This window comes from Bos indicus, chromosome 3 (genome assembly GCF_029378745.1).
Source record: "Bos indicus isolate NIAB-ARS_2022 breed Sahiwal x Tharparkar chromosome 3, NIAB-ARS_B.indTharparkar_mat_pri_1.0, whole genome shotgun sequence".
Taxonomy (NCBI): Eukaryota; Metazoa; Chordata; class Mammalia; order Artiodactyla; family Bovidae; genus Bos; species Bos indicus.
This window is the reverse complement of record NC_091762.1, coordinates 67,189,401-67,211,157: the sequence shown is the minus strand read 5'-3', so window position 1 is coordinate 67,211,157 and position 21,757 is coordinate 67,189,401. Positions and strand designations below refer to the sequence as shown.

Sequence of the window (21,757 nt, the reverse complement as noted above, 5' to 3'; positions counted from 1 at the left end):
ATGCAAACACCTGAAATATAAGTATAATCATCAATAGCAAAGAGAAGGAATTAAAACTTCTCATACCATCGTCAGTTTTTTTTAAAGCATTTGAAAGAAATTTCCTGTGTATTATAATTCTCACATACTCACCCTGTCACAAGTCAGACACTGAACTGAACTAATGATTGTTCCATCAAATATGTCTGAAATAACACTTCGGTATTTCTTGTGCTGTTTTTTTCTCTTTGGAGATAATGCAGATTGAACTAGGATTGAAAAACAAGTATAGAAGAATTTTTTCTTTTAGAAATCAAAATAGTTTCTTTACATTTTTTCTGAAACTATTAACAGCAAAATTACTCTGCTGAAAAAATCTGTCAAAATACCATTCAAAAGCACTACCTAAAGAAAACACAAAAAACAACCAAAAATCCTCAAAGAGAAACTGTGATGAAATAGAAAGGGTTCAGTCTCCCCATCTTGACTTCAACCAGAACAGTTATGCTTTTACTTATTTGTTGTTGCTTCCAAGTAAGGCTTTATTTGAAGAAAGGATTCTATTAAGTTTTTGAGAGTTCTTTATATATTCTAGATACAAGTCCTCTGTCAGCTATGTGGTTTACAAATATTTTCTCCCAATCTTTTCATTCTCTTAATAATTTGCCAAGAAAGATTTTAATTTTTTTTCATTTATGGATCATGCTTTTTATGTCTTTGATGTCTTTAAATAATTCTAACACAAAGTCATAAAGACTCTTTAACTTCACGCAACATTAAGCATAAAACATAAAACCCAATCATCCCACATCCAGGTGTTTACCCTGAACAAGTGACAATTTATGTTCATACAGAAACTAGTACATAAATATTTATTTAACTGCCAAAAACTGGAAACAAACTCAAATATCCTTCAGTGAGTATACTCACTGAGTTCAGTCACACAATGAAATACTAAGTAATAAAAAAGAACTATTCAGACATGTAATGTGACTGTATCTCAAATGCATTAAGCTAAGTGAAAGCAGCCTATTTCAAAAGACTATGTGCTTTATGATTACATGTATATGACATTCTGGAAAAGGAAAAACAGTAGGAATAGAGAACAGATAGGCTGGGGCCTTGGGAGGGAACGGAACAGTACGATGGATGGAATAGTACTATGAGGGACTTCTCTGGGGAGCTGGAACTGTTCTACACTGTGTTTGTGGTGGGGGTCCTAACAATCTATGCATGCGCTGAAACTCAGAACCCTATGACAAAAGAGTCAACTCTGTCATACATAAATTTGTGCCACACACACAAAAATATTTTAAATCATGGCTGTATAAAATGATGCTGTCAATTTTAAAAAGCCTGAATAATATTTCATAATTAACACTTTAAACTATCAAAGCAAAGAAACCTGAGTAACTGAAACTTCTACCTTTTTTGTGTGTGGGTGGCAATCCTGGCCACAAATTGCCTGATTTAGGAGGGCTTGCTGATAATCTTGGATTAACACCTTCATTTGATGGGAGGATCTGTGGTGTAGACAGGTCATTCAAATGGACATCAGTAATATATTCTGTAATATTTAAAATTTGTATTATTACCTTAAATAGTAAAATTATTCCACCTGTCAAAGAAAGTTTTTTCATTTGAGATTTTGAACACAATTCACATTAATAAATGTCAGGTGAAATACTCAACAGACATTATGCTTGCTAAGTGAGTAAGCATTAATTACTGTTAATGTTATTATTAATGTTGATAACACATTACTGTTGTAGGCAATACAGAAAGTGTGCAGTGGAAATATAAAGCGGAAGAGGACTGTATTTGTCCTAATTTAGTATTTAAAAAACTAAAGCAAATTGGGGCAGTTTTTGAAAGCTTTAAAACCATATGGGAGAAAAAGAGATTATCTTCCCAAACTAACATAGTAATCAAAATCCAGGAAGAAATTTGGGCATGAAATAATTATAAATTATTTTATTCTTACTGTAATAAAAGGAAATAAAACCCTCTGTCAGAAAAAAACATCATTTTTTGAGCATTAAATTATGAATAAAGAAAATATAAGCTCTATGAGAGCTATCTTGATTTGCTGTTGGATTCCTAGTATATAACATAGTTTCATGGCGAGAGACTGCTAAAAAAGCATTTGAGTGAAGAAAAGAGAAGTGTACATAAAAGACGCTGAAACAATGATTTCAGAGATTTTTCCAGATAATGCACAAGAAATGACTTTTATGACTTTCACAGAAGCATTTCTCATTACTATCTCAACCATGACTAAAAGTAGACTGATAATACTAGGGGAAGAAAATAGGAGGAGAGGAGGAGACTCACTCTAGGCCTTTTAGAAGGGAATAAAGTTAATACAATCTAGGTCAGGGAAGATCAGAGATTAGCAAATGATCCCTACAAAAGACCAGATGTTACATATTTTGGGCTTCCCTGGTGGCTCAGACGGTAAAGCGTCTGTCTGCAATGCAGGAGACCAGGGTTTGATTCCTGGGTTGGGAAGATCCCCTGGAGAAGGAAATGGCAGCCCACTCCAGTACTCTTGCCTGGAGAATCGCATGGACGGCAGAGTCTGGTAGGCTATTGTCCATGGGGTCGCAAAGAGTCAGACACGACTGAGCGACTTCCCTTCTCTTCACTTATCGTCTTTGTCACATTTTTCAATCAGAAAATGTAAAAGCTCAGATCCCTGATCTAGGTCATCAATTAGTTACTAACTGTAAGAATAGACTTGTTATGGAACAATAAAGAACTAGTAGGTCACTTAATTAGGTTTTTTTATGAGGAAAGGCTAGATAGCAGACTGCTAAGTCTTTCAATACTGAAATTTTACATAACTAATGATTAAACAACTTCTAACCACATCTAAACGTCTAAACATTATGTCAGTATAATCAAGGGGCCTGACAGGTTTTCTTGACTAGAAGGCATTTATGCACTGCACACAAGTATTACTGCACAATATTAACGCACTGAACCACGAGTATTCCTGTGGTTAAGGAAATATCCTTCTTCTCCAGAAAAAAGCTGGGTTCATTCAAAAACCTTAGTAAATTCAGTACTGCCCACTATTCAGTAATTATAGAAGATAAAAGTTTTTATGTTCCTTGTCTGCCATTTATTTTAAGATCAGAGAATCTGAACCTCTAACGGTTTGATTTTCTGTGGTTTGGAGAATTAAAGACCACATTAAGCTAAGACAAGTTAACCCAAGAAAAAATAAATGTAAAATGCAAAACAACTCAACTGTCTTTCATTTGGCCACTTGCTCTTTCTCAAAAGAACAGTGACCAGGACGGTGGTATAATCTCTCATAACAGAGTTCATTATAATACATTAAACTCCTATGCCAAGCATACACTAAATATTTTGTAACTGACATGACTCAAATGACAGCAATCTAAATCTAATAGTCTATAATTTGGATTATTTTGCTCTTTTACAAATCTGCTTTAAATGACACTAACTTAATACTCACATGCCAATATTACTAAACTCTACTAGTTAGACCACTCCAGTGTTCTTGCCTGGAGAATCCCAGGGACGGGGGAGCCTTGTGGGCTGCTGTCTATGGGGTCGCAGAGTTAGACACGATTGAAGCAGCTTAGCAGCAGCAGTAGCTACTAGTTAAACTAGAAAGCGCAAAAGTAACATCTATTTAATTCCCTCTTTTTTTTTGGCTGTACCACACAGCATGTGGGATCTCAGATCCCCGAATACGGATAGAACCTATACTCCCTGTAGTGGAAGCACAGTCTTAACCACTGGGCTCCCAGGGAAAGCCCCTCCTTACTTCTTTAAATTAGTATGGCTGAACTATAAGGTCACAAACTACACACAAAATATTGTTATTTTAGAAAACAGTAAAATTACAAACATAATCTTGAACACGTATCTTGCACCCTTTGTCCACAAATGGAACACTATCATTTGCAAATTATAAAAAGTGTCACCTGAAGCTCTGCTGTGTATTTGCACTTTGACAGTTTCCTGGTTGTTCAAATCAGCTGTTTCAGATACAGAGTCTCTATCTTTATCTAATTCTCCTTCAGAATGTACTTTATTAATCTTGTTGCACATCTTCTCTTTTTGCCAATCTTTTGACATTTCTGAATTGTTCTCATCATCCTGAATTAACATTGTTGTCTCATTATTATCTTCAGAAAAGCTTCTAGAGCCATTTTCATTTTCAGCTTTATCACTGCTGCTACAAGATTCGCAGGACTGAAAATCTACATCTGACTGGCTCTTGTCTTCCTCCATGGTCTCTTCAGTCATTATAGTTTGAGGATCCTCTTCTACTTCCATGACTTGTTCTTTCAATTCTTCATGAAGCAGATCCATTAAACATCGAAGGAATTCTTGAGCATCCTATTATATGTAAGCAACATAGACAGTACCATTTCATTAAAAATATGTGTATGCAGAAACTTGAGAGAAAACCTTGAGAGACAAAATGTGGTTAGCAATTGATTTCTACACATGTAGCATTACACTGTGGATATACAACTTCGCAGAACATAGGGCACTGGTGGGATAGGATGTCCTAAGTTCTAAAAAGTTAAAAAACAAAAAAAAGTTAGAAAACAAAAGTAATGAAAAACTGAAGATGTATCTCAAGAAAAACTTAAAAAAAAAAAAAAGAACAAAAAGCTGAAGATGATCTGAAAGTAGCTTTAGTACTGCTGTTACTGAAAAAAAAAAACTTGAGGAGTAAGGTGTAAAGAAAATGTGGATTTGCCTCATCAGACAATAATAATTCAGAGAGATATCAAATTCAAGTATGTTTGGCTTAAAATTAAAGCTTTATCTAATTTTGTACTATGTCTCAAAATCCTCGATCAATCTAGAATGTTTATCAAAAATACAAATTCATAGCCCCCAAGTTACATCAACCTTTTAAAACTAACACCCAAAAAAGATGTCCTTTTCATTATAGGGGACTGGAATGCAAAAGTAGGAAGTCAAGAAATACCTGGAGTAACAGGCAAATTTGGTCTTGGAATACGGAATGAAGCAGGGCAAAGGCTAATAGAGTTTTGCCAAGAGAACGCACTGGTCATAGCAAACACCCTCTTCCAACAAAACAACAGAAGGCTCTACACATGGACATCATCAGATGGTCAACACCGAAATCAGACTGATTATATTCTTTGCAGGCAAAGACGGAGAAGCTCTATACAGTCAGCAAAAACAAGACAGGGACCTGACTGTGGCTCAGATCATGAACTCCTTATTGCCAAATTCAGACTTAAATTGAACAAAGTAGGGAAAACCACTAGACCATTCAGGTATGACCTAAATCAAATCCCTTATGATTATACAGTGGGAGTGAGAAATAGATTTAAGGGACTGAATCTGATAGATAGAGTGCCTAACTATGGAATGAGGTTCGTGACATTGTACAGGAGACAGGGATCAAGACCATCCCCATGGAAAAGAAATGCAAAAAGACAAAATGGCTGTCTGAGGAGGCCTTACAAATAGCTGTGAAAAGAAGAGAAGCGAAAAGCAAAGGAGAAAAGGAAAGATATAAGCATCTAAATGCAGAGTTCCAAAGAATAGCAAGAAGAGTTAAGAAAGCCTTCCTCAGCAATCAATGTAAAGAAATAGAGGAAAACACCAGAATGGGAAAGACTAGAGATCTCTTCAAGAAAATTAGAGATACCAAGGAAACATTTCATTAAAAGATGGGCTCGATAAAGGACAGAAATGGTATGGACCTAACAGAAGCAGAAGATATTAAAAAGAGATGGCAGGAATACACAGAAGAACTGTACAAAAAAAATCTTCACGACCAAGATAATCAAGATGGTGTGATCACTCACCTACAGCCAGACATCCTGGAATGTGAAGTCAAGTGGGCCTTAGAAAGCATCACTACAAACAAAGCTGGTGCAGGTGATGGAATTCCAGTGGAGCTCTTTCAAATACTTAAAGATGATGCTGTGAAAGTGCTGCACTCAATATGCCAGCAAATTTGGAAAACTCAGCAGTGGCCACAGGACTGGAAAAGGTCAGTTTTCATTCCAATCCCAAAGAAAGGCAATGCCAAAGAATGCTCAAACTATTGCAAAATTGCACTCATCTCACACGCTAGTAAAAATTCTCCAAGCCAGGCTTCAGTGATATATGAACCGTGAACTTCCAGATGTTCAAGCTAGTTTTAGAAAAGGCAGAGGAACCAGAGATCAAATTGCCAACATCTGCTGGATCATGGAAAAAGCAAAAGAGTTCCAGAAAAACTTCTATTTCTGCTTTATTGACTATGCCAAAGCCTTTGACTGTGTGGATCACAACAAACCGGAAAATTCTTCAACAGATGGGAATACCAGACCACCTGACCTGCCTCTTGAGAAACCTATATGCAGGTCAGGAAGCAACAGTTAGAACTGGACATAGAACAACAGACTGGTTCCAAATAGGAAAAGGAGTACGTTAAGGCTGTATATTGTTACCCTGCTTATTTAACTTATACGCAGAGTACATCATGAGAAATAACGTGTACTTATATACAGAGTACATCCAGATGGGCTGGAAGAAGCACAAGCTGGAATCAAGATTGCCAGGAGAAATATCAATAACCTCAGATATGCAGATGACACCACCCTTATGGTAGAAAGTGAAGAGGAACTAAAAAGCCTCTTGATGAAAGTGAAAGTAGAGAGTGAAAAGGTCGACTTAAAGCTCAACATTCAGAAAACGAAGATCATGGCATCGGGTCCCATCACTTCATGGGAAATAGAGGGGGAAACTGTGGAAACAGTGTCAGACTTTATTTTTCTGGGCTCCAAAATCACTGCAGATGGTGACTGCAGCCATGAAATTAAAAGACACTTACTTACTCCTTGGAAGGAAATTATGACCAACCTAGATAGCATATTGAAAAGCAGAGACATTACTTTGCCAACAAAGGTCCATCTAGTTAAGGCTATGGTTTTTCCAGTAGTCATGTATGGATGTGAGAGTTGGACTATGAAGAAAGCTGAATGCCAAAGAACTGATGCTTTTGAACTGTGGTGTTGGAGAAGACTCTTGAGAGTCCCTTGGACTGCAAGGAGATCCAACCAGTCCATTCTGAAGGACATCAGCCCTGGGATTTCTTTGGAAGGACTGATGCTAAAGCTGAAACTCCAGTACTTTGGCCACCTCATGCGAAGAGTTGACTCATTGGAAAAGACTCTGATGCTGGGAGGGATTGGGGGCAGGAGGAGAAGGGGATGACAGAGGATGAGATGGCTGGATGGCATCACTGACTCGATGGACATGAGTCTCAGTGAACTCCGGGAGTTGGTGGCGGACAGGGAGGCCTGGCGTGCTGCAATTCATCGGTTCACAAAGAGTCGGACACGACTGAGCAACTGAGCGACTGAACTGAAGTTACATCTACTAAATCAGTGTCTGTGATCCAGGAATTTTTAAAAACAAATTTATGTATTAATTATTTGGCTGTACCGGGTCTGAATCTGCCTGCAATGCAGGAGACCCCGGTTCAATTCCTGGATCAGGAGGATTCGCTGGAGAAGGGATAGGCTACCCACTCAGTATTCTTGGGTTTCCCTTGTGGCTCAGCTGATAAAGAATCTGCCTGTAATGAGGGAGACCTGGGTTTGATCACTGGGTTGGGAAGATCCCCTGGAGAAGGGAACAGCTACACACTCCAGTATTCTGGCCTGGGGAATTTCATGGGGTCCATGGGGTCCATGGGGTCCATGAGAAGTCCATGGGGCCGCAAAGAGTCAGACACGACTAAGAGACTTTCACTTTCACTTTTTTCTTTCACTGGGTCTTAGCTGAGGCACTTAGGACCTTACGTGAGATTTAAAAAAATTTTTTTAATGTGAGATTTTTTTTTAGTTATAACATGCAAGCTCTGCTGCAGCATGTAGCATCTAGTTCCCTGACCAGAGATCAAATCTGGGCCTCCTGCATTGGGAGCACACAGACTTAGCCCCCGGACCATCAGGGAAGTCCCTATGATACAGGAATTTGTACAAGAAAAAGTTAATAGGGAACAGGTATTTCTTTGAACAAAGGAAACATATGTGAAGATTAGGTATTAATGTGAAAAAATATTACATAAAACAACAATAATTGAAACTGCCACTGCTGCTGCTGAGTCGTTTCAGTCGTGTCGAACTCTATGCGACCCCAGAGACGGCAGCCCACCAGGCTCCCCTGTCCCTGGGATTCTCCAGGCAAGAACACTGGAGTGGTTGCCATTTCCTCCTCCAATGCATGAAAGTGAAAAATGAAAGTGAAGTCGCTCAGTCGTGTCCAACTCCTAGCAACCCCATGGACTGCAGCCTACCAGGCTCCTCTGTCCATGGGATTTTCCAGGCAAGAGTACTGGAGTGGGGTGCCATTGCCTCCTCCCCAAACTGCCACTGGTATCAATTAAAAAAATTACAGGTCAATGAAGTAGATTAGAAAGTCCAGAACTAGACCTATTATATATTAATGTAAGCACAAAAATTAATGAAGAAACTTTTAAAAACAGATTAAGAAAATTCTTAAATCTGTTGTTTGCTACATTTGTTAGCTGTATGTGAAAAATTAAATTTGGATCATATTGTAATGTGAAATAAATGACAGTATTAAAATATTTAACTATATGGACAAGGAAATGGCACCCCACTCCAGTGTTCTTGCCTGGAGAATCCCAGGAACGGGGGAGCCAGGTAGGTTGCCGTCTATGGGGTCGCACAGAGTCGGACACGACTGAAGCAACTTAGCAGCAAGGCATAATGCATTCTGGTGGTGGGGTAGCATTCAGCTACTTTATAGCCTGTTGTATGAAAATAGATTTTCACTTTTACAGTGACGTACTATTGAAGTTATTTTATGAATTTTCTTTCTGTCAAACCTTGTTTACCCCTGGAAGATTTAAATTATACAATGCTGAATATTTGTTATCTATTGGATTGTATTTCTTTGCTCTTAAATTCTAATTTGCTAATAAACCTTTCCAAATATGAAAAAAAATATTTAACTATAAAATACAGAAAATATAAGTTAAAATTTATCTCTGGATGTGAAACTTTTCAAAGCTAAAAGCACTAGAAGGGGAACACAGGTACACCTGTGGTGGATTCATTTCGATATCTGGCAAAACTAATACAATATTGTAAAGTTTAAAAATAAAATAAAATTTAAAAAAATAAATAAATAAAAGCACTAGAAAATACTGGCATAATTACACACCCCCAAATTTAAAATTTCTAAGCAATAAAGACCTACCTGCTGAGAATACCCCCGAAATGTTGGATTTACAGTTTTAATTCCTTGAAACAGAGTAGTAGGCACAACTGATCCTGGCCTGAGGAAGAAAACATTTTTAGGAAGAAACTTATGATTTTTAGTTAGTTTTTTTTTTTTTAAGTATCCAGCAATTATTTTTTTAATTTATTTTTGACTATGCCTTGTAGCATGTGGATCTTAGTTTTCTGACTAGGGAATCCAACCCTGTACTGGAAACTGAGCGTCCTAACCACTAGACTACCGGGGAAGGCCCTAATTTTTATTTTAGAAATGAGATATCAAAAATTCAAAGAGTCAAACTGAAAAGTGTTCATGTTTCAAAAAAATCATTCAAAGTGGTCCAGTATTAAGCTTCAAAAGTTCATGAAAATAGCTTATTTTTTATAGTTAAGCTATAATTTATTCCTCTCTCCCCTAAAGAAATATCTATGTTCTACCATACAATTTTTCAAAAAATACTAGTTACTTAATATTTTAATTACTTAAAATGCCTGGCAAAATTAAGATAAGGATATCTAGTACACCACCTAAATAAAAATTTTAAACCAGTTATCAAATACCCATGGAAACAAAAATGAAAAGTAAACCATAAGAGATTTAATCATTTAGAATCCTGTACTATGACACTTCTGAAGTTTAGTAAACTTCTAAGAATATGAAGTTCATAGTTTCAGAGCAAAGAAACTTAAACATAGCAGTTAAGGGCAAGTTCTAGCTATAGAGTAAGGAACTTGGAAATATTAGAGCCAGGTAATACTCAATAGGGATAAATGACTAAGTTGTAATACAAAAAACTTTATAGCAGACAATTACTCATCTAATGCTACACTTAGAGCAAATAAATATAAGCAGAAAAATAAACATTCATATATGTCTCTATGGTCTGATTTTAGCATTGTGAGAATGTCTACAAAATTCCTAAGTGTAACAGCCACTGCAGCAATTCAACATTTTATCTCCAGTCCAGACACTTCATTTGGATATTCATTTTCAAATGTAATGTAGCCAAAATTGAATGCTGCAATCTGTCTCTCTTCTACTTTTTACGTCTCTATAAATGCACGTGCAAATATTTACAAAATTCAGTTTAAATATAATAAAGAAAATATAATAAGTATATACCTGCTTTTATGCCAGAGCTCTGTCATCAGTTTGAGATAACTTTTACAAATAGCTGGTTTCTTATCTGTTCGAGCCAGTCCTCCACAATCAAGAAAAAACTGCGTCAAAGGCGGGCTAGTTTAAAAAAAAAAAGAAATTTTAGAATCGAGTCAAAGCTTAATACTGATTGACTTCTAGTCATTCAATGAACTATGACAAATAAAGCACTGTATCTATTATTTCTTTGCTCCCTTTTACAGCTTCACATTCATTTCCTCATTATTTTGCTGAGCACATCAGCAGATTTGACCCACAATATTAGAGACCTCAATGCTGTCAGATCACTTTTCTACTTTTCTTCTTTTCCTCTCTGGCAACTCTTTCCCCTCTTTATTATTTTTTTCTGCTCTAATCAGGTGTCTAAATATTAGGGTTCCTCAGAACTTGATTCTATGACTTTCCCTCTCTTCCCTGGGTGGATCATCTACAGAACATTTCATACTGCATCTACCTCGTCACAGGACTAAGACTGAGGGAAAACAAACAAAAAAAAAACCCTAACTGCTTTATTAGAGACTGTCCACCTACAGAAGAATATAAAATATTTTCCTAGGATCTCTGAATGAAAAGTGATTAGAGGAATTAGTTCAAGCTCCTCCTTTTCTAGATGTAAAAACAAACAACTTCCTCAAAGACATACAACTCCCTAGGAGCTAAGCCAGGACCAGCATTCTTAGGAAACCACAGGCACAGAGTAGTAACCCTATGGGGACAACAATGGATTATGTCCCAACTCAGTTTCTTGCTTACTCTACCTTAGGAGTTAATTAACAAGAAAGAGGAAAACTTTTTCAGGAATATTTGTACATTTAGGTTTTAGTTAATCCAGATAATTTATGTGAAGGCATTTCATGTGTTGAGAAGGGTGAGGAAGAGGTACAGCAAGGGATTAATGGGATCCTGTTGGCTAGGGAGACTAAATATAATTATTAACTTTTCATTATTACTATTATATTTCTTTTCCCTCTCTCACTTCTCTTTTTTTTCTAAGCATACTATAGCATCATGGTTTTCTGCTCCAAGAATAACTTTAAACAACTATACTAACAAAATTAATTTATCTACTTACCAGTTAGAAAGAGCCTGCAAAGCTGCATTCATATAACAAGTATTTCCAATATTTTTCAAACCTGTAAGACCTATTAAGAAAAATTATGTTATGTCATCATTCAATAATTCAATGACTCAACTTTATGAGTGTTCACTAAGTACATAACTAGGTAATTATTATGGTTCCTAAGCTATGGTAAGGAAATACAAAATACATTATAGAAATACAAATAGCAACAACTTGAACAACTCAAAGAGGGATCAGACTTACACCAAAGTGATAATTTTCAGAAAATTATTTAGATATACTCTTAAAGGGCTAAGATTCCCTTATATGAATTGTAAAATATAAAAGTTTGTACAAAACTATATATACAGATAGTTTATACTGTGGGCTTTAGTAAAGTGATGCCAGAGAAACCAAGTATCAAAACTGTCAGTTTGCTTTTTTTACAAATAATAATTTTTCTAGGTAAAATTTCAGCTTTTAAATAATACAATTACTTTATTGATTTCTTACAATCAAATATTGCCAACTAGCATGACTTTCACTCATGCATCATTAAAAACAAAAGGATATTTCCTTGGTATTTTCAAATGATGCATAATGCAGTAAATAAAAAAAGTTAGAACTTAAAATGCTCCTTGATTAATTATACAAACTGGTGACTTTTTTAAAAAAAAGCATTAACAAATAGTTTGGTTCCTAGAATTTATTTTTATAATTATCTTATCACCTCTAGACTTTGAAATTTTTACAATATAGTTCCCTACAGAAATGGGCAATGGCATACAAAGGAGTGTGTTATATCGGAGAATTATTTTACCTCTTGCCTTAAGTTCATCTTCTTCTTCTACTTCTATATCCAGATCATCAAACACAGCAACCAGAGGAGTTTTTAATGTTGTGTTACTGGGTATTTTAAAATCCTTGATAACAGAAAAGATAGCAGGCTTAAACAAATCCTTAGGTTACATTTTTAGAAAATTTTTTACTCAACTGGTCTGTAGACTTCTACAGTCTCTCCTGATACTTGTTACTGAAGTTATTTTCTATCCTTTTATGCATATGAAATAGTTTTATTAAATATTTTCTAAAATTCCAAAATTAATTCCTGAGAATTGGATTAACTTAAGAGGTTGCAACTGGTGACTTGATGGTCAAATGCCAGTCCATATTATTTAAATTAAAAAAAAATTTTTTTTTAAAGGCCAAACACCTAAACAAAAGCAAAACTTTTGAGCCAACATTTTAAACATTGGGAGAGCTCACATAAAAAAATCAAATTTTGCTGCTGCATGACAAAAACCAACATAATATTGTAAAACAATTATCCTCCAACTAAATTTTTTTTTAAAACACTCAAATTTTACAAGTTTTCTTCTAATAGAAGAAGCTCAAAGTACATTGCACCCAGTTAGCAAAAATCAGTGGGAGGCTGAAATTGAACAGCAGAATGCAACTCAGCACGTGCTCTGGTTCTCAAATTTTACAGCCTATTCCTCTTCCACATGGCATGCATATGTACTCACACCTACCCACTTTATACATTTACTTTACCTTCCTGGCATTTGTAGATACTAGACATTTGGGAAGGCCTATATTCTTACTTTGTTGTATTGATATACAGAGAAGTAGAACAGTTTTTCGGAGAAGGCAATGGCACCCCACTCCAGTACTCTTGTCTGGAAAATCCCATGGACGGAGGAGCGTGGTGGGCTGCAGTCCATGGGGTCGCTATGAGTCAGACACGACTGAGCAACTTCACTTTCACTTTTCACTTTCATGCATTGGAGGAGGAAATGGCACCCACTCCAGTACTCTTGCCTGGAGAATTTCATGGACAGAGGAGCCTAGTGGGCTGCAGTCTATGGGGTTGCACAAAGTCAGATACGACTGAAGTGACTTAGCAGCAGCAGCAGAACAGTTTTTAGAAAAAAATCGTTCAAAATCTTACCTCCTAGAATACTGTTTGAAAAACCTTAATGACATTTGACTGATTTCCAATATTGCTAACTTGTAATTAATGTTCTGATGAATTGGGTTCACATAGTCTATAAATTTTATATCACTAAAGAAATCTGTACAAATAACTTTTTCTTCTCAGCAATTTCTGTAACAACAAGATAACTGGGAAGTTGTATGAACTTAAATTCATGTCTTTTATGTGTCATAAAAATAACTCACCAGAAAGTTATTTACAAGCTATCAGAAAAGTATCAGTATTCTTATTCAACCAGATTCAGCATTCATTAAGAGGTTGCACTGGGTCTTCGTTATGGGCGCAGGCTTTCTCTAGTTGTGGTGAGCGGGGGCTACTCTTCGCTGTGGTGCGTGGGCTTCTCATAGCAATGAAGACCCAGTGCAACCAAAAATAAAATAACAAATGAATAAATAAGTTATATATATATTAAAAAGTCACTGCTTAAAAAAAGAGAGTTGCAAGTGTAATCTATCAGGTAGAAATGGCAGATGGCTGCTCTAACATTTTTCTTTAGTTAGTGATGATTATTTTCTTGATGTGTTTTTATTTGTATTTCTTCTTTGTGAACTATCTGTACTTATTCTTTGATTAATATAAAAACTGTTACCAGTTCCTCATGTGATTAAACTTTTAATTATCACGTTTTTGTTAATAGTATAAGAGGGTTCACACAAAGTTCTTTTCAAACTACCATGGCATTAACAAAACCAAAAAACGTGTTTCTGGATGATAAATAGGTATCAGGGGAGAAATAGTGATGTTGATTTATGAACTAGAGTCATTCAACTGTGAAACTAGAAATGCAACAAGTATACCTTGTCTAAAATCTAGTCACTTTAAGTTACATTATATGGGAGGCAAACAAATTTATTATCACAAATTTCTACCATCAGAATGTAATACAAAGATACAACAGAAAAAAATCTTAAGAATTGGCATCAAAGAACACAATTCTAGAAACACACTGTAATTTTTGTAACCCACAGGAAAAAAACCTCACACAGGAAAAAAACCTCACTGATGTGTTAACTAAAACAGATCAAATGATGATTAGAATAAGTAGACACCAACTACTCTTATTTTTCCATTTCCCTTTCCTATTTTCTTCTCTGGGGCGCTGCAAGGCATGTGGAATCTTGGTTCCCCAACCAAGAATCGAATCCATGCCCCCCACAGTGGAAGCATGGAGTCTTAATCACTGGGCTGCCATGAAGTCCCTCCCTTTCCTATTTTTATAGAACCTGAAAATTCTCAAAATTAAGTGAGCAATCTTTGCAAGTTCACACATATTTTGTAGTCAAAGATTGATGTTAAGTTTTAATATATTCTATCTGGTTTTCAATAAATTAGTAAAACATTCACAATAATAGGCATGGGAGTGAAGCAGGGAGGGAAATGAGGAAAAGATAGTTGAATCAGGGCCTATTAAAGAAGGCCCATCATCTTTCCTAGAGCCTAGTTGCTTAAGTTTCTAAAACCTATAAGGTGCTTTTCCATCTATAGACACGTGTGAGATTCAATTTTACCCTGATCTATCATTCTACAAAAGAAAAAAGGCCAGATTCCATGTCTCATTTGAGGAAAAAAAGGCACATTATGGAAACCTGGTAAAATAAAGGTGAAGTAGGGTTCTTTAAAATTTCAGCTACATGACAAATTCTGTAATTCTCTTCTGAAAGTATTTAATATTTTAATTCCATGGATTTAAATTATTACCTGTACGCCATTTTCTTGTATTTGGTGAAGTGGTTTTACATGAGGTAATGAAGGCTGAGTTCCTAATTTCCTATCCAAAAATACTTCTTTGCTGCAAGCATAACACCAAACTCGAAGGGTGGTAAGGTTCACAGTTAGATAATGCTTTGTCTCCTGAATAATTTCATGAGAGAGAGAGAAGAGGAATAAAAATTAGTTATAGTTGAAAGCCTTTCAAAAGATCATAGAAGATAAACTGCTGGCCTTTAATGAATAACAATATATTCAAAAGAGAAGATTTAAAGCAGAGCACCAAATAAACATTACTTAGATAAACCACTACTGCTAAAGCATAGCGAATAGTAACAATATCCAAGCCTACTACAAAAATTATTCTATTATTTTCACCACTATTCATTATAAAGATAAACAAAGAGTTATTATGAGAGTCTGCTTTGCAGTTAGCAAGTAATCATGACACAAGAAAATTGACAATAGCACAGTAAGTGTTCGAGGACATCAGAATGGCAAAAGAATACAAATGACGTGAATTAAAGCACAAAAGAGCTCAAGCAATAGGGAATATATGATCTTGGATACGTGAAATTCTCGCCTTTCTCATCTGGAGTTCTGCAAGACAATAATGCCCTACAGAAAATGATTTGAGTGACCATTTTCTCAGTTCTCCCAAGAATGGCATATAACACCACTATTCTAGATGCACCAAAGAGAAGTAAATTAATTATGTATGAAGATGCCTAAGAGTCTTAAGTAATTTTCTTTAGGAACCCTGTCAAGAATAGTTGATGCTGTAGAGATAAATATAAATGAAAAAGATGGTTCATTCTCAAGAAATGTAGTTTGGAATGGGAGCTCTATCTAATCTGTAAAAGAAGCATCCCAGAATTACACACAAGCACCAAACCACCAAGGTGATGTAGACAGGAGACTCCTGTAAGGAGGATGTAGAGCAAAGGGTATATGAGTTGAGCCTTGAAGTCAGTCAGGCTCTGTCATAAGCCTAGACTTCTAGTCTTGACTTCAACTTCCATATCCTCCTAATATTTCCAGGGATCACCCATACACCTGGAGGTACATTTCTTAAATCACTGCTCTTTTACTTACCACCTCATATTACCTAATTTTGACCTTTCCAGCAATTCCTGTCCCCATCTTTTTATAAGCTAAGATTTAACTCATTGTTTATTAAAAAAAAAGAATAAAAGGACAAAATTTTGAATGACAACTTGAATTAATAATGTTGTATTTGTTTTTCTTTTTCCTCAGGCTATATTTAAAAAATGTCTGGCATGAAATTTTTCTGTATACATACCTGAGAATGTATGGTGCTATGATCCACTTGTGATTCACCACAGCCAACATATGAACACCTATTCTATAAATATATAAAAAGGAAAATAAGGCATTTTATTACATGTAAATTTATAATAATAAGCATTACAATTACATTTACAATGAAGTTCTGATCACATTTTAACTTTAAGATTAAATGACTTCCAAACTTAGTTATTTTAACCACAAGGTACCAGGCACAAAAGAATATAATCAGAATACTTTTAAACTAAAAGATATGTCACCTCTAATAAAAAGTGTAAAATATTTTAGTGATTTACTAAACTCTGCAAAAAGCACTGTAAGTTAATACCCAAAGTTTAATTTTTATTATCAATAACAATCTTTTTAAAGTATGTTCATTTATGAAATCTTGTGTCAAAAAAATCTAGTTCACCTTATTCAGATATAAATTTTTATAATATCAAACTTTTAAGAAGAAACACACACATACCTCCAGGCATGCCCAAAGGTTTGGTCCTCTGACTTTACAATCCTGACAAGAACCCTGTGCGAAGAAGACCGCAGAGATAACATCACCATTCCATTAACACGGCCAAACACAGACATTCATTAAGTTCATACATAAAAATCTGGATTCATGAACACAGGATATTGTAGTAATTTATTAAAAAAAAGAACCCCACGTTTGAGAGAAAAATGAATATGGTTTTTTAAAGGAAGGGAAAAAAGCCCTCTATCTTACATGAGATTTTTGTATTAAATCTTCTTTAGTTATTTCACCAACTGAATCCAAATGTGGACAATGACTTCGAAAAGATGACATTTTGTTAGAAATGTTTTCCTGTTTCTCAAGGCTTTCCAAATGAGGTAACACCTACAGAAAAATTGGCCAGAAAAGTTAATTATAAAAGTGCTAATATATGAAAAATTATTAAAATAAAAGGTAAAATAAGAAGTATACATGTTTATAAGTTTGTCCTACAAAAGTATATATTTTCAAATACACTGACCTATTCTCACAATTCAATTTCACAACTGAATTTTGTAGTGCCCTACAAAACTATATATTCTCAAATACACTGAGGTTATTTTCACAACTCAATTTCAACACTGGAAGTTTACCTACTAATAAATAATCATTTTATTAAAATTGACACCTGTGAGTCAATGCAAGTTTGTTTCTCCACTACTTTTGCTGTTTTTCCCCCTTCTCCAAGTTCATTTTTTGAGGTAGATGAAAGGGTTTAAAAAACATCAGGTTATTTCATTTACGTATTTACATTCCCTATTTTTCTTTTAAAAAGATTAACCCTTAGGCTAGAATTGGGATTGAAAAGAACAAGAATTCAGATGGAAACCATTTTCACACTAGCAACAACCCCCACAGATGATATAAATAAAACAGTTTGGTACTCTAGCAATATACCTGGATAATCACTTTGTATCAGAGTTTCTCCACCCTGCACCACTCACACTTTAGGCCAGATAATTCTCTGTAGCTGGGGGTGTCCTGTACATTGCAAGATAACAACATTGCTTCTTCTACCCATTAGTTGCCAAAACACCCTCACTACCACCCTGAGCTTCAATCACCAAGGTCACTACACAGTGTAAAACTATATTCTCTAGGCAACAAAGTTATCCCAGGTTGAGACTTTGACCAGACTTAGAGCCTGAAAGCAAAAGTGAAAGCTGATCAGTTGTGTCTGACTCTTTGTGACCCAGTGGACTACAAGGTCCACAGAATTCTCCAAGCGAGAATACTGGAGTGGGTAGCCCTTCCCTTATCCAGGGGATCTTTCCGACCCAGGGATCAAACCCACATCTCCTGTGTTGCAGGTGGATCATCTGAGCTACCAGGGAAGCCCTTAAACAGTTTTAAATTTGATTTGATAGAACTTTTTTGTTTAATATGTTTCAGTTAAGTTCAGTCGCTCAGTCGTGTCCGACTCTTTGCGACCCCATGAATTGCAGCATGCCAGGCCTCCCTGTCTGTCACCAACTCCTGGAGTTCACTCAAACTCACCTCTATCGAGTCGGTGATGCCATCCAGCCATCTCATCCTCTGTCGTCCCCTTCTCCTCCTGACCCCAATCCCTCCCAGCATCAGTCTTTTCCAGTGAGTCAGCTCTTCGCATGAGGTGGCCAAAGTACTGGAGTTTCAGCTTTAGCATCATTCCTTCCAAAGAATACCCAGGACTGATCTCCTTTAGAATGGTTTCTCAAGAGGCAGGTCAGGTGGTCTGGTATTCCCATTTCTTTCAGAATTTTCCACAGTTTATTGTGATCCACATAGTCAAAGGCTTTGGCATAATCAATAAAGCAGAAATAGATGTTTCTCTGGAACTCTCTTGCTTTTTTGATGATCCAGCGGATGTTGGCAATTTGATCTCTGGTTCCTCTGCCTTTTCTAAAACCAGCTTGAACATCTGGAAGTTCACGGTTCATGTATTGATGAAGCCTAGCTTGGAGAATTTTGAACATTTCTTTACTAGCATGTGAGATGAGTGCAATTGTGTGGTAGTTTGAGCATTCTTTGGCATTGCCTTTCTTTGGGATTGGAATGAAAACTAACCTTTTCCAGTCCTGTGGCCACTGCTAAGTTTTCCAAATTTGCTGGCATATGGAGTGCAGCACTTTCACAGCATCATCTTCCAGGATTTGAAATAGCTCAACTGGAATTCCATCACCTCCACTAGCTTTGTTGGTAGTGATGCTTTCTAAGGCCCGCTTGACTTCACATTCCAGGATGTCTGGCTCTAGGTTAGTGATCACACCATCGTGATTATCTTGGCCATGAAGATCTTTTTTGTACAGTTCTTCTGTGTATTCCTGCCACCTCTTCTTAATATCTTCTGCTTCTTTTAGGTCCATACCATTTCTGTCCTTTATCAAGCCCATCTTTGCATGAAATGTTCCCTTGGTATCTCTAGTTTTCTTGAAGAGATCTCTAGTCTTTCCCATTCTGTTGTTTTCCTCTATTTCTTTGCATTGATCTCTGAGGAAGGCTTTCTTATCTCTTCTTGCTATTCTTTGGAACTCTGCATTCAGATGCTTATATGTTTCCTTTTCTCCTTTGCTTTTCGCTTCTCTTCTTTTCACAGCTATTTGTAAGGCCTCCCCAGACAGCCATTTCGCCTTTTTGCATTTCTTTTCCATGGGGATGGTCTTGATCCCTGTCTCCTGTACAATGTCATGAACCTCCGTCCATAGTTCATCAGGCACTCTATCTATCAGATCTAGTCCCTTAAATCTACTAATGTGTTAATATCAGCACATTTATAATTGTGTACATTTATTTTAAAACACAAATGTGCTGAAATATTAACACATTAGTAAATATATTCTATCAAACCAAATCATTTTAATAAATCCAATATTACACTACAACCTACAAAATACAACAGGAATCACTGTGAAGTTAATGTTGATTAAGTCATGATTTCTAAATATCACATTACTACATAATATCAAATAAGCCATGCTCCTTGCTTTCATAGCATGAAATAATTGCTGGGACTTGCCTGGCAGTCAGGTGGATAGAACTCCAAGCTCCTAAGGCAGGGAGTATGGTTCTGGATCCCTGGTTGGGGAACTAAGATCTCACCTGATATATGGTACAGCCAAAAAACCCCAAAACTAAATTAAAATAATTGCTAATATTTTCCATTTTTAATTTACATATAGGGGAGGGTTTCACACCCACCTCTCACTTCCTTGTGAGGGTGAATAATCTTTTCCCTCTTAGCCAATTACTCCCATTTCCAACTGTAATGGGGTAACAAGCACCAGATTTATCCTCTAGTTCCAGAAAAACATTTATTTCTGCTTTATTGACTATGCCAACGCCTTTGACTGTGTGGATCACAATAAACTGTGGAAAATTCTGAAACAGATGGGAATACCAGACCACCTGACCTGCCTCTTGAGACACCTGTATGCAGGTCAGGAAGCAACAGTTAGAACTGGACATGGAACAACAGACTGTTTCCAAATAGGAAAAGGACTATGTCAAGGCTGTATGTTGTTACCCTGCTTATTTAACTTATATGCAGAGTTCATCATGAGAAATGCTGGGCTGGAGGAAGCACAAGCTGGAATCAAGATTGCTGGAAGAAATATCAATAACTTCAGATATGCAGATGACACCACCCTTATGGTAGAAAGTGAAGAAGAACTAAAGAGCCCCTTGATGAAAGTGAAAGAGGAGAGTGAAAAAGTTGGCTTAAAGCTCAATATTCAGAAAACTAAGATCATGGCTCCCAGTCCCATCACTTCATGGCAAATAGATGGGGAAACAGTGCCTGACTTTATTTTGGGGGGCTCCAAAATCACTGCAGATGGTGACTGCAGCCATGAAATTAAAAGACACTTACTCCTTGGAAGGAAAGTTATGACCAACCTAGACAGCATATTAAAAAGCAAAGACATTACTTTGTCAAGAAAGGTCCGTTTAAGTCAAGGCTATGGTTTTTCCAGTAGTCATGTATGGATGTGAGAGTTGGACTATAAAGAAAACTGAGCTCTGAAGAACTGATGCTTTTGAACTGTGGTGCTGGAGAAGACTCTTGAGAGTCCCTTGGACTGCAAGGAGATCCAACCAGTCCATCCTAAAGGAGATCAGTCCTGTGTGTTCATTGGTAGGACTGATGTTGAAGCTGAAACTCCAATACCTGGCCACCTGATGTGAAGAGCTGATTCATCTGAAAAGACCCTGATGCTGCGAAAGATTGAGGGCAGGAAGAGAAGGGGACAACAAAGGATAAGATGGTTGTATGGCATTACCGACTCAATGGACATGGGTTTGGGTAAACTCCAGGAGTTGGTGATGGACAGGGAGGCCTGGTGTGCTGTGGTTCATGGGGTCACAAAGAGTCGGACACGACTGAGCAACTGAACTGAACTGAAGTAAGAAATGAATTTTAAAAATACATAAAATAATGGTTTTTCAGACACAGATACTGGACAACAGACATTGCAGGACACTGATCCATCCATAAGAAGATAAAAACAAGGTGACTGCCCCAATTTACTGCCTGCAGGGAACTTCTAGTCTATAGTACAAGCAGAAGAAAACCCAAACAGACTTTGGTGATCTTTCTGAGCTGAAGAGACAAAGTTGGAAATTCAGGGAGGCCAAGGTGAGTAATTAGAGAAAGAACTGGAAACCTACTCCAGTATTTTCGCCTGGAGAATCCCAAGGACAGAGAAGCCTGGCGGGCTAAAGTCCATGGGGTCGCAAAGAGTCGGACGCAACTGAACAACTAACACATATATACGTAAGGTGAGTAATGGGCTTC

General features: G+C 36.5%; 1 protein-coding gene across 4 annotated transcripts in view; it reads right to left on the bottom strand.

The window, feature by feature from the left end:
- Positions 1 to 21,757, bottom strand: part of USP33 (ubiquitin specific peptidase 33) — a 59,302-nt gene that overhangs the window by 18,192 nt on the left and 19,353 nt on the right. For 2 of the 4 annotated variants that reach the window (XM_019957236.2, XM_019957237.2), the window contains exons 2-12: positions 17,200 to 17,331; positions 16,948 to 17,001; positions 16,474 to 16,536; positions 15,162 to 15,314; positions 12,288 to 12,390; positions 11,480 to 11,549; positions 10,372 to 10,485; positions 9,229 to 9,307; positions 3,942 to 4,359; positions 1,406 to 1,546; positions 133 to 248 (exon numbers count right to left, since the gene is read on the bottom strand). In XM_019957236.2, coding sequence (XP_019812795.1) covers positions 133 to 248; positions 1,406 to 1,546; positions 3,942 to 4,359; positions 9,229 to 9,307; positions 10,372 to 10,485; positions 11,480 to 11,549; positions 12,288 to 12,390; positions 15,162 to 15,314; positions 16,474 to 16,536; positions 16,948 to 17,001; positions 17,200 to 17,280 — 1,392 coding nt within the window. In that variant the 5' untranslated portion in view covers positions 17,281 to 17,331. Of the gene's footprint in view, positions 1 to 132; positions 249 to 1,405; positions 1,547 to 3,941; positions 4,360 to 9,228; positions 9,308 to 10,371; positions 10,486 to 11,479; positions 11,550 to 12,287; positions 12,391 to 13,648; positions 13,769 to 15,161; positions 15,315 to 16,473; positions 16,537 to 16,947; positions 17,002 to 17,199; positions 17,332 to 21,757 lie in introns of those variants that run through there. The other 2 variants (XM_019957238.2, XM_070786287.1) reach the window with 2 other exon arrangements.